At 37.4% G+C, this 12723-nt stretch overlaps 1 protein-coding gene across 2 annotated transcripts in view; it reads right to left on the bottom strand.

The window, feature by feature from the left end:
- Positions 1–12723, bottom strand: part of FBN2 (fibrillin 2) — a 218363-nt gene that overhangs the window by 97512 nt on the left and 108128 nt on the right. For both annotated transcript variants that reach the window (XM_081133119.1, XM_081133118.1), the window contains exons 10-15: positions 12089–12322; positions 11012–11149; positions 6232–6351; positions 5238–5363; positions 4238–4360; positions 2219–2341 (exon numbers count right to left, since the gene is read on the bottom strand). In XM_081133119.1, coding sequence (XP_080989245.1) covers positions 2219–2341; positions 4238–4360; positions 5238–5363; positions 6232–6351; positions 11012–11149; positions 12089–12322 — 864 coding nt within the window. The remainder of the gene's footprint in view (positions 1–2218; positions 2342–4237; positions 4361–5237; positions 5364–6231; positions 6352–11011; positions 11150–12088; positions 12323–12723) is intronic.

Raw genomic sequence — 12723 nt, 5'->3', positions numbered from 1 at the left:
CTTCTATTCACATGGTCAACAGGGCCAAGGACAGGAGTGTCCTATGCATTAGACACAGGCCCCACTAACAGAGGGTCCTAAAATGACCATGTGGAGGGGTGATGAGAACCATCAGAGACAGTCTGTCTGAAGTGGACTGTTGAAAGACCCAGGGTTGGGGGGCAGGGAGTGGCCACGAGAAAGAAAAATGTACTGTCTGCATCTCAGGAAGGGCAAGCTAAAGGCCTCCAAAGGACCCATGAAGTCACCACAAGAAAGAAACTGGCTTTAAACACCTGCGAAGCCCAGAAATCTTGAAGCCATCCCAGGGCAGTACCAGTGCTCTGCCTTCTCCCTGCCCACCATGCACCTGCCCCCAGTGGAGTCAGAAAACTTCTTGCTCATGAAGGTTATACCTGCCTGTAAGTCAGGCTTCTTCAACGTACTAGTTTCTATAACAGTTTAATTTTCTGAAAATAAAAACCCACATCTCAGTATCCATGGAAACAAAAATGAACAAACAAAAAAGAAATCTAAAATTAAAGTGCCAACCCTAATAATAATTCATCACAGTGATTCGTTTCTAACTTCAGCCGTCAGTGGATTTCAAAAGCATCACCAAAGGTAGAAGATATGAAGAAAACATGCCTAGCATATTATGGGAACAGTAACATATAACTACACACAGAACAAATGGTGTTTTTATTAAAAAGTTTAAGTGAGCACCACTGTGAAGAACTGGAGAGGGCGTTCCAACAACTTCTGATGCCTTTTCAGTATGTGGACAAGAGAATGATTTTCTGTGTTTGAACGCTGAATTCCTAACAACTACCCAAAATATGTTGGTTGCTTAAAATAAAAATAATTTCTCCCTCCAAAACTGGTACCCATTGTACATTTCAAAAGGACCATTTAGGTAAAGGAAAAAAGTCAACTGAAAATATTTGAGCTCTCTAAGCAGGAAGGAGCTACATTTTTCTAGTCGCTGTATTTGAAATATCCCTGAACAAAGTGCTGACAATTCTGTAAACTGAAATAAGTCCTAGATTGGATAGAGTGGATGAACTTAAGTGGACAGATTATTTCCATCTGCTGATGCTTCTTTCCCCACTCCCACTTTGGGATCCAAATGTTTTGATTCCCTCAGGTAAGAGTCAAGTGTTATCAACTATATCTAAGAAATAATTTCATTTTTCTCAAAATTACTTTCAAACTAGTGAGGATGTCTGCCTTCTAGTGTGTAATTTGAAAATAGAGTGCACAACAGCCAAGGTACCCTAGAGGCCTCATGAAAGTGCTCCAGAGGAAAAAAAGGCATTAAATGTATTTTTACAGCTAACTCACTCTGCTACTGTTATCATTAGAACACACTGGTTGGTTTGAAATGCTTTTGACTTTTTTGTTTTCCTTTTTCTTTAAAGCTGACAACTGGTAACACTGATTGATTTTCATGGAACACATATGACAAAAGTATCCAAATGAAATTTCAAATGGCTTAGAATAAAATACAATTTTTTCTCATGCTCTTCCCTTGTTTCTATAGTGAGTTGCACAGTGATGAATCATAATTATATTAGAACATTTCTAGCTTTTGATATAAGTCCAAGTTCTAGGGTATTGATTATTTACATTTTAAATTTTGCGTGGGTAAAAGAGTTTACTTGAATATAACTATAATCCTCAATCCTGCCTTCTTTGTTATTAATTATGAAATCTAAATCCACTATACTTAGAAACTCAGTTATCTAATATCATCGAGGATGCTGGGTTAAGGACATTTTTTATTCTTCTGCAGCATTTTTGACTGGCCTCTCTTCAGAGCCTTCTTTATTGAGATATGATTCACATTCCATAGAATTAATCTATTTGATAGTTTTTAGCAAATTTGCAGATATGTACAATCGTCACTACAGCTGATTTTAGAACATTTCATTACCTCAGAAATACCCCTTAGCTATCACCCCCTCTCCTGTCACCCTACTCTCTCTGCTCAACTACTAACCTGCTCTGTCTCTGTAGATCTGCCTATTATGCACATTTCTTATGAATGAAATCACATTCTATGTGGTCTTTTGTAACTGGCTTCTTTCACTTAGCATGTTTTCAAGGCTCATCCTTGCTTTCTCATTTATTAGTATTCCTTTTTATGGCTAAACATTATTCCACTGGGTGGGTTTACCTCTGTTACCTTTTCAAAGATCATTTGGACACTGGGGCCATTATAGAATGTTTCACTTACCGACACACACACGTCCATCCACACCCACAGCCAGGCCCGGGGGACAGTCACAGCGGAAGGACCCTTCATTGTTGATACAATGTCCATTCATGCAGATTCCTGGAGTCTGGCACTCATCAACATCTACCCAGAGGGGAACACAAGCCGGGCCACAACTAGATAAATTTAACTTTATTTTTACTTGTTGTCACTACTCTACACTTTCAACCTTTTATTTTTAATTTTGTAATTTGTGGAAAAATAGATGTGATAACAAATGTTTTTTAAAATTAAACTTATTGGGGAAATCGTATATCTTAATGCAACTCTGAAACATTTTCATAGAGACTAAGTGAAAATTTACCCATTAAGAAAAAACAGAGCCTTGCCCGGCTGGGCATGGCTCAGCGGTTAAGTGTCGACCTAGGATCCAGGCGATCAGGGTTCGATTCCCGGTCAGGGCACATGCCCGGGTTGTGGGCTGCAGCCGATCAATGACTCTCTCATCATTGATGTTTCTATCTCTCTCTCTCCCTCTCCTTTCCTCTCTCTGAAATCAATAAAGATATATTTAAAAAAAAATAAAAAAAAAATAGAGCCTTAAAAACTCATTTTTCATTATTTACTTGGCAACCCTGTTTCATACAAGTAATATTTAATCCAAATTAGTTAAGTGAAACAAATCCTTAAAAGGTAAACTTCTAATTCACCTTTTATTTTCACATACACAATTCTAACTAGAAGGGATGTTTTGATATGAACTTGATCAGTTCATAATATCAAAACAGTTTGGAGTATCTCTTCTAATTTTCAATCTGCTTCAAATTACCACAGGTAACTAACTCAACATTAAATGGCTTCCCCAAATGATGAAACAGCCTTTACAACACAGAGCTGCTAATTCATGAGCATTTCAAGACTTACAGATTATGACATTTGTAATACAAAAATTAATAAAAAATAATTTCAAGAAAGTAGAAACTGGTGAGCTCTAGGTTATCTTTCTATGTGCGTTTAATTTTCTTAAGAAATTCTGAAATAAGTTATATGCTGTAATGTAATGCTACACACTGGACAGAACATAATACTAACCTCATATCCTGTGTGTCATCCAAGTCAGCTAACCTTGAGATGACTTCCCAGTCATGAGTTCAATTAGCAAAGCTACATAGTTCTATTTAATCCTATACTCCCCTTTCTTGAATAGTCAAGAAGTAATTTTTTATTCAGAAACATAAGAATCAATCTTGATTTCCTCTCTCTAATGTCCCTGGAATTTCATTCAGATTACAGAGATTAGTTATGAGTCTTATTTGGTATTCAGATAAATTTGTGCAATTGAAGGCAGAAAACATCCACAGAGCTAATTTTGTCTAAAAGGAGAAAACTGGGGGAAAAAACCAACAAACTTGTTTCTAACTAGGAACTGCAAAATTTATTTCATCTTACTAAATGTCAATTGTGAGCGTACAAAAGGTAGCCTCATTTGTTTCCAAGCGGCATATCTTTTGCTTTCTCAAGTTAGCACTAGAGCTTGGCCTTCAAAATGCCTTTATGAACAAAACAATTGATAGGAACATTTAAATTATTTCTTTACTAAATAAATGATGTAATCATAAATGACCTGTAGATTAGCTCTATGGCAAAGATGTAACACAAAACCAGTAATAAATGATAGTTGAAAATCTTGTTCTAAGAATACGTAAAAACAAAAACCTTTCAAGATTTTTTCTTCCTCTTTATTTAGACAACAGGTAGAGAGAAATTATTTCCACATCACTTCTTTCAGACTTGCTAGAACCAATCTGTCATTCCCTTAATTTTTCCTGTATCATTATGAGTTTTATAAAATATCACCGTTCCCTAGACCACAGTGTGTGTTTTTCTAGGAAGCTTTAGACACCTGCCTTACTGAATTAGCAAGAGATGTGAATAATATGAAATCCACATGAAGAAACTGAAGTAATTCTTGCGTGATTCATTCAAAGAAAAAAGATGGTTTCAATCACGATTACTTTCCTATCTCAAAGCCACACATACCAGTACAGTAACGCCCATTTGGAGCCAAGACGAATCCTGGTTTGCAGATGCACTTGAAGCTGCCGTCTTCATTAATGCACATCCCATTCAAACACATGTTGGTAGTTGTACATTCATCATGATCTGTGGAAGAGAGAGAGGAGCTCACACGGCTGCCCTCGAGGGAACCGGTTTCCTCTCCTTCCCCAAACAATCCTGAGTCAAATTCCACTGCGTAAATGAGCCATGTGCGCAGGGAGTCTCCCCACCACCAGCCCACCCCCTGCCCACCCCGCCATGTGAACGCCACTGAGCGAGAGCAAACGGTGTGGAGAATACGAGGGGCCTTTAGTACAGGGACAGAAAGGAAAATAAGGAAATTTTGTGCTTAGGGGCTATTAAAACCATATGAGTAGCATTTTATTTTGATTACCAGAAAGTTAATATGATTTCAAGGATTTTTTCTTTTGTAAGGGAGAATCAACAGGCCTCGCCGTAAGTGAAATGATCTGGACTTTCACTAGAGGGTGGAGTATGTGTTGCCGTGTGACTAGAATACTCCTGTGTGGTATCAGTACCTGCTGTACTGCTAGACATCACCAGGAACACAAATTTAGAGATTTGACTTTCACATATGCCAAACATTTTTAGATACCCCCAGACCGAGGTTGGGGGAGACCTGTTCTATCTTGTCAGTGTTGTCACCCCAACATGTGAAGTGTGGTAGGTAGTAATAGTTATTACAAAGAATAGCTGCTACTTACAATTAAACATATACCACAAGGAAATTTCCAGAAGCAGTGAAGTGCTCCTTGTTACAACATTTGCCAAAAACAAAAAAAAAAGGTCTGTTGTTTCACTTTAACAGTCTGATGTTAAACGCATTTATATTTTCCCTAAGCCACCTGAAGAACTCTCACAGATGTGTTGTGTAAGCTTTCATGGAAATAGTGTATATGGTTCTAAATAAAAATGTATATCCTTGAAAAATCTTTTGCAAGGGAGCAGGCTATTTCCATACCAACACAGTTTTTTCCATCTGTAGTTAATTCAAAGCCGGCATTGCAAATGCACTGGAAACTTCCATCTGTGTTCACACATCGACCATTTTTACAAAGAACCCCATTCTGGATGCACTCGTCAATATCTGGGAAAATTAAGAATGGCCAAACGTTACTCTTTTACAATAATTGAAGATAAAAATAGTAAGGTAATACATTTAACTTCAAATATCCAGTTTACGTTTAGAAAATCATGCTGCTTCTTTAGCAAAATTTCCATTTCTCACCAACCTTTTTTTTCTTGGATAGGTAGGTGTAGCGATTTTAAAGCCCTGACTAGCTGAAGAGGGAAAGAGAAAAAAATGCAGTGGGGTGTGTGCAGTGAACCTAAGAGAGGGCAGGTAGGGAGGCTGGTTTTGACACAGCGGGTGAAGACCTTAAATGTGAGAGCAAGGAGTTGAGCAAGACCTACAGACTCTCTGGATTACGAGCAACATGATGAGAACTTCTGGAGTACGTTTGTTTAAGCAACTACCCGGGGATGAATAGAAAGTGAGAAAGAAGGCAAGCAGAGCCATCTGCTAAAGGATTCCGAGACGAACAAGCAGAGAGGTAGAGAGCTTGGACAATGGCAAAGGCTAGGCATGGTTTGGTGTTGGACTGTGTGTGAGGCTCGGAGAAAACAGGAAGTGAAAATGATTATAAATATGAAGGCCCATTAATCAGAGAGCAGTAACGCTACTGATGTTCCTTGCGGAAAGGAAGCTGTGATCTAGGGAAGAAAGATACACTAATTTTATGTGAAGCCAGATACCATGTTTTCTGGGTTATAGATGCAAATAGTGTTTATGTATAAAGGGAGCCTTTCTGAAAGTAGTATAAAAGAAACCTGAAATAATGGAACAGCACTTATTTCATCCCATGTTTCGTTTTACTAAATCTACTTTTAACCTCAACAGCCTAGGTCGCTGTCTTTCACGGAACGTTTTCACATGTGAAAGCAAACTGCCTTACCGATGCATGCTTGCTTGGTAGGAGTCCTCTGGAATCCAGCATGACATTTACAATAATAGGATCCAGGTGTGTTAACACAATCTCCATTAGTGCAGGGATTTGATGTGCATTCATCAACATCTGTGAGCAGCAAAAGAAACCATTATAGACTTCACTCCATTTCTAGAAATGTTTGTTTAAAGTACATTTAGGCGCCCCAAATTTGAGAGGCTAGTCAGTGGTAATAGTCTAAATAGCAGAGTATTTATAAATGAATGAACATTCCTTTCTTTAAATACAGAGGCCAGTATGGAGATTTACAAAAATATTGCCTATTGGAGAGTACAAGCGAATTTGCTTTAATCAAGAAATAATGATTTTTCAATCTGAATAATGCACACTGATTAAAAGCATGGGCTCTGTAAAGACACAGCCGCGAGTCCCAATAGGCTGTGGTGCTCATTGTCTTTAGCAGTCTGGGCAAGTGAATAGCCTCTCTAAGGCTGAGGACAGTGTTAGAAGATCAATTGAGGATTTTTGAAAATACATACTTACATTACATGGTGTCACTTCTATTAGTTTTAATGAAAGAGATAGGAGGATTATGGAATTTCTTTGTTATGATTTTTGTGAACTCAACTATATATGTAACTATATATGCACGGAGGCTTGGTAATATTTTGAAGTAACAAACAGGGTGGGGTGGAAAATGGAAATTAATTAAAACAAAGCCTGTTATTTTCAGTAGCTTCAGGTTTCTCTAGGATCTTAAAATTGGCACAGGATTTTTTAATTTTTTTTTGCATATAACCAAGTTTTAGGGAAATACTATTTCTGATCCTAAGTGGGAGAAATGCCACTGCTTTCCATTCAAGTCCTGCTTAAGCTTGATTAAATGCAAACCTGTGACAAAATTCAGGAACTGCACAACCAAATGGGAGTGTCAACAGTCTGAAAGTCAATTCCCAGAGAAATCACATGTACCTGTTTAGAAAAAGTTTAATTCATCTTCTCTCAGTAATACCCACTAAAGAGTATTTTGAATGCTGGTAAATTAAAAACCCGGCTGGCTGGCGAGGGCATAATGGCTCGCCATTTCACATAGGCATAGAAGCCATTAACATATACATTTCAGTTAAATTGGACAGCACAACAATAAAATCAATTCACAGGTTTAACATTTTAATAAACAGATATCTCTTTTCACAGATGTTCTTAAAACAGGAACTGTACTCTATCAAACTCACCAACCCCAATTACATAAACACTCAGACGGAATGTAATTAACCTCTCTCTAGTAAAGGGGGTGGGGAATCTCCTAGCAAATAAAATAAAAACAACAAAAAATAACAAGATTAAGTGTTTTTTCATTTCATCCAAAGACACCTTCAACCCATTAAGACTCACTTACATTTAAACTTTTGGTTGATAACATCAATTCTAGTGAGCCAAAGGAAGGAAGCAAAATGAGAAAAGAGAGTTTAGAGCGTTAGCAAGCATATAAAGTGTAAATAACGGACTTTCCAATATGAAATCTCACCTTCAGTGTGCAGTGTCAAAGACCCCTTAGATTCTCTGTGTCTTTGTAATATTGAATGCAACAATTAAAAATGTGTTGTAGATGCATCTTTATAGAAGCCTCATTGTAAAGCTCTATTCTAGTGAAAAACATGCACCCAACCCCCTCTCTTTAGGTAAACTTTCTGGGAAGCTGGGTCACTTTTCAGGACCTTTTCCTCCCCTTGAGAACCTGTTCCCAAGGCCCCTGTTTGCTAGGACAGCCTCTGCCAGTTATTTTGCCATTACTGCCCCAATTCATTGCTGTTTCCTTAGCCCCTTGGGCCAAAGGACCAGTACACAGAGAACAGATATTAGTTCACCTATTTATTTTTATTTTGGAAGGAAAACAATCACCAAAAAGCTATTAGTGACTTTACAATCCACGACTTTCAAATCCCATTTGTTTTCTAAGCTATTGGAAGACTAATCCATAAACGAGCACTGCTATGCTCTGAAATATACACCTCATGCCTCTGCTCTATCCTAAATCTCAGTCTCATACTTCCAGTGTTCACCTTTGTTTGCCTTGTGCAGAGGAACAGGAGCACTTAGATATCACAGTCTGCACACTTTGTGATTTCTTCCTATGTTTTCACTGGGAACTGAGCATTTTTAAGCAAAATTCACAGAATTTTAAACTCCTAAAATAAACTCCTAAAGTAACTGAGAAAGACATTGATTATTAAAACAGTTAAATTCTCAGGTACTATTGGGGTAAGAAATATTAACCCTTGAAAAAAGAAGTTTGTATTCCAATTTAGCAAACACTTTTAATTTGCAAGGGCTCTAAGATTACCTCTGGCCCTACAGAAACAAAAACTATTTCTTATTCTTCCAAAATAGAATAATTTAAATGGAGTTAAAAACCACTGCTAACAGCAGTTTGACATACACAGACAGTAAAAGTCACACAAATTCATTTCGGAATAGAATTCTTAGGAAAAAGAGAGGAAAATGTGATGAGTAAATATATCTGTTTTCAGGAATCAGGAATAACTCATAATAGCACAATGGACCCAATTCTATTTTCCTTGTCTTTGATCCTTTCATAGTTACGCCTTTCAAGTTACACCACTTCCTCGGTATCTAGCGGAAGTTCCCAGATAGTGAGGGCAGCTTGTTATTCCTCAAAACACAGGCGCGATTAAAAGAGTTACCACTTTATCTTGGGCTTATATCCTTTTTAACTTTTTCTGACATCCCAATGTGTTGTTTATAAACTCAAGCTCAAACTGGCTAGCAGCTGACACTAGAAAGGGTATAGGATGAAAAATATTAAAAACTTATCTTCTGAAAAGATGCCCCAATCCTAATCTTTGTCCCTATGAATTACAGTAGAAAGATAACTCTGGCCTAGGTTTTAACTTTCCAGGGTTGGATGATAAGATCAAACTAGAATGGAACTGCTTGTAATAACATTTGGGTAAAACTCAGAAGTTTGAGGTTTATATGAATATACTCACTGTGCAGACATACAATCCCAATACTACATTAGACACAGTTTATAAAAAGGGTGGCAGCATCCCTTCTCACCTGGGTTCCAGGAAAACTGAGGACCTCAAGACATCCATTTAATGCGATTAGCTCATCTCCTGCGCATTTAGAGTTGTACTAACTATGCATCACCCTTGGGAGAACTGAAGGAACACTCACTGAAATCACTTCTAATTACTTTTCTAATCAGGGCCTAATTCTCTAGAGGAACCCCGGTTAAGATGAATGCTGGATCGGGAGCAGGAACAGAGAAGGAACTGCTGATCCTTAAAGATAGTTTATCTTTATGCCAAAGGTACAGAAACTTTCCCCAAGTGGAGGTGTTTTACTAGTTCAAATAAAGTGCACCCTGGCGTCAACGTGAAATAAATGGTGGTTTCTGGCTAATTTACAGAAAATATTTAACTTCTGGCCAATGTTTACTTGTTGATTAGTGAATCATGCAGTGACACATGAATGACAGATATCAATAGCAAAACAATTATAGTCAATCAAATTTCAGTTTGACAGATAGTAACTGTGTACATATGTGCAAGAGGGAATATTTAACATATACTTATAATCAGCTTAGCCAGGGATGCTGTATGTGGTTATACACCTCAAAGCCCTACGGTGCACCGTTTCTGTGTGAATGGTACCTGCTACACTTGTGAGGCGCAAAACCTATGCATCTGTAAATAGGGATCTTGAAATAAGCCATATTTAATCATTCTCATCTTGTAGCTCTGTACACAGTTTAGAATGATCATTTCTCCAAAACATCATATTTGGCTCACATTTTCTTTTATAATCATAGTCCACTTAGACCTTTTCAGTTTAACTTGGCAAAATTATAATCCTAGCTCCCCATTCCTGGTTTCTCATCTATATTTTATAACAGAGAACCTGAACCCAAATCTGGCATTTAGTGTTACGCTAATTAAGAAATATATATATACAATCATTTGCTAATATAAAGAATAAAGAATAACCTCAAAATGGCTCAGTTCCCATAGTTCTAAAAATACTCTTAATAGATCCTCAAAAACCCTATTCGTTATGAAATCCAATAGATTTTTTTCTCCTCATTGTATCTGATTTTTCTGCCACATTTAACGCTTGACACTACTTTTCTCTTGAAAGTGTACCCTTGCATAGCTTCAGTGAGATAATACCTTCTGGATTATTTTTCTGTGTTTCCAACACTATCGCAGTTTTCTTTATGAATCTATGTTGCTGTTCCTTGGGGTTCCAGCCGTAGTACTACTATTAATCTTTTCATTCTTCCTGTTGTTCAGTCTGGGAGACAATATTCACCCTCTTGGTTAATAGCCACCTTACATTATTGACCTGTGACTCCAGCCCTGAACACTCCTCTTAGCTTTCTTCAGACCTCTATGCAATTAAACATCCTAGACACCTAAGTCTTTACATGTCTAAAAAAAAATTCATCATCTATTTCCTCCCAACCTGTACCTTCCACTGCATGTTAATGACACCACCATATATCCAGTGTTGTTCAGCTAAGAAGGAAAGAAAGCGAGGAGAGGCAGAGACGGAAATCTCAATATTTAGGATGGGGGATTCTTGATGTGGCGCAGCTCAGCAGTAGGTTAAGGGAGCATATGGAAGACCATGCACACAGGAGAGACAGCTTGGAAATTAGCTTCACTTCAAAATATTTTTTTCCTATCATATTCAGTCCAATTTGTTGTTATAGTGTAAAAGCTATCAAAAACTAAGAAGAATTAAAGAGTCATGACCTTACCTATGCAATCCCCATTTGCATCCTGCTTGTAGCCCATGTTGCACTCACATCGGTAGCTAGAAACAGTAGGGATGCAGCGTCCATTTAAACAGAGATTAGCATGGTGCTTACAGATATCTATTGTCTGGTTCAGAATAGCTATGGAAAATTAAAACACAAGTGATAGTTCATCATTACACCAAGGATTACTTTTCTTTGGGCTGATTTTTAAGATTCAATAGTACATCAATTAGGTATATATATCAAAAGCTCACATATACTAGATTATATTAAAACTTCAATTTTGAGGATCTTAAAAACATTCTTGAGACACATGGTTGTAACTTGCATTTGTTAAAAGTTATGCATCTGGAGACTTTGCCCACAATAATGTCTTTGAAATGTCAGGAATGTTCTACTGTACATTTGAATGCTTTCCATTTCTTTTTTTTGTAACTGTGCTGAATATTCAGATATAGTATACAGGCACTATGCCAAAAATAATAAACACCACACTGTGGGACATCATTAAATATTATTAGCAAGAGCAGTTCTTTTAAAAAGAATGAACTTAAATGTCAAGTACACCAATGCTAATTCTGGCCTGAAGCCGACAGTTCTCAATTTCTTAAGTTATTCAACAAAAAAGAGTGAGGAAAAGAAAGAGATTTCATTATAATATTTGGATAGGCACAGTGCAAGGCTTATTCAGTTTATCTCAGTTGAGAAATGGTTCTGGAAATAATTCAAGGGTTGTATGAACAGGGCAGCTGCAAACGGCCAAGTGAAATACACTGGAACCAAAAACGTGCTCTTGAATGGCGTCATCTGGATCAGAGTTTACTGTGCTCTCATCTCTATTTTCAAAGAAAGCCCAGCTCACTCATTCTTTGCTCCAATTTGAATAGTTAATATTCCATTATAAAAAATAATATGTTTTTTAAAAGAATTCTATATTACTACATTATATTTTAGACCCTTAAACAGATTTTTACACATATACATACACACACACACCTTTTGGGAAAAAAATGTTAGAAATTATAATATCATTTAAGGCAGAAAACTCAAGAGTTTTCACAAAAAGTGCTCACTCACTTAGTCCAGTGATGATGGGCCCCTGTCCCCCGGCCCCTACACCCGCTCCCCCAACGCCAGGAGAAAAGCCATTGCCTCCAGGAATGGGGATGAAGCCAGTCCCTCCGGGGCCATAGCCATTGCCATTGCCGTTTGGGGAAAAGCCATTCCCCCCAGTGCCCCCAGGTCTGGAACCAGCGCTTCCTGGGATCCCGCCTATTGGAAGTCCATCCACGCAAAGCCTGTGGTACTCCTCTAGAGAAAAAGAAAGTTCAGTTAAACACAAATGGATGTCTTGCTGCATCATAAAAGCATCTGTTAGCTTATCTATGCTACATGATGTGAATAAGGAGGGTGTTATCCTGATAAATATTTTCAGTGCTAACAGTAGCTGGAAAAGGTAGAAACGTTTCAGAGAAAAAATTAAAACCTATATGTCATATTTTAACTGAGTTGCATAACCAAAGAATCGTCTATATGAGTATTTTGATTTTATATCCCTTAGCGAAACTCATAAAATTCCAGATTTAACTATAAATGCAAGAAATTTATTTGAATGGATGAAAACGCTTTAAGTAATTCTATATATTTGATTTTGCTTGAAACGTCATCAGTATTGTACCTATACGTGTTTCTTATCTCTTGTCCTTAAGGTA

Source organism: Miniopterus schreibersii, assembly GCF_964146895.1.
Source record: "Miniopterus schreibersii genome assembly, chromosome: 3".
NCBI lineage: Eukaryota > Metazoa > Chordata > Mammalia > Chiroptera > Miniopteridae > Miniopterus > Miniopterus schreibersii.
This window is presented reverse-complemented; position numbering and strand designations above follow the sequence as displayed.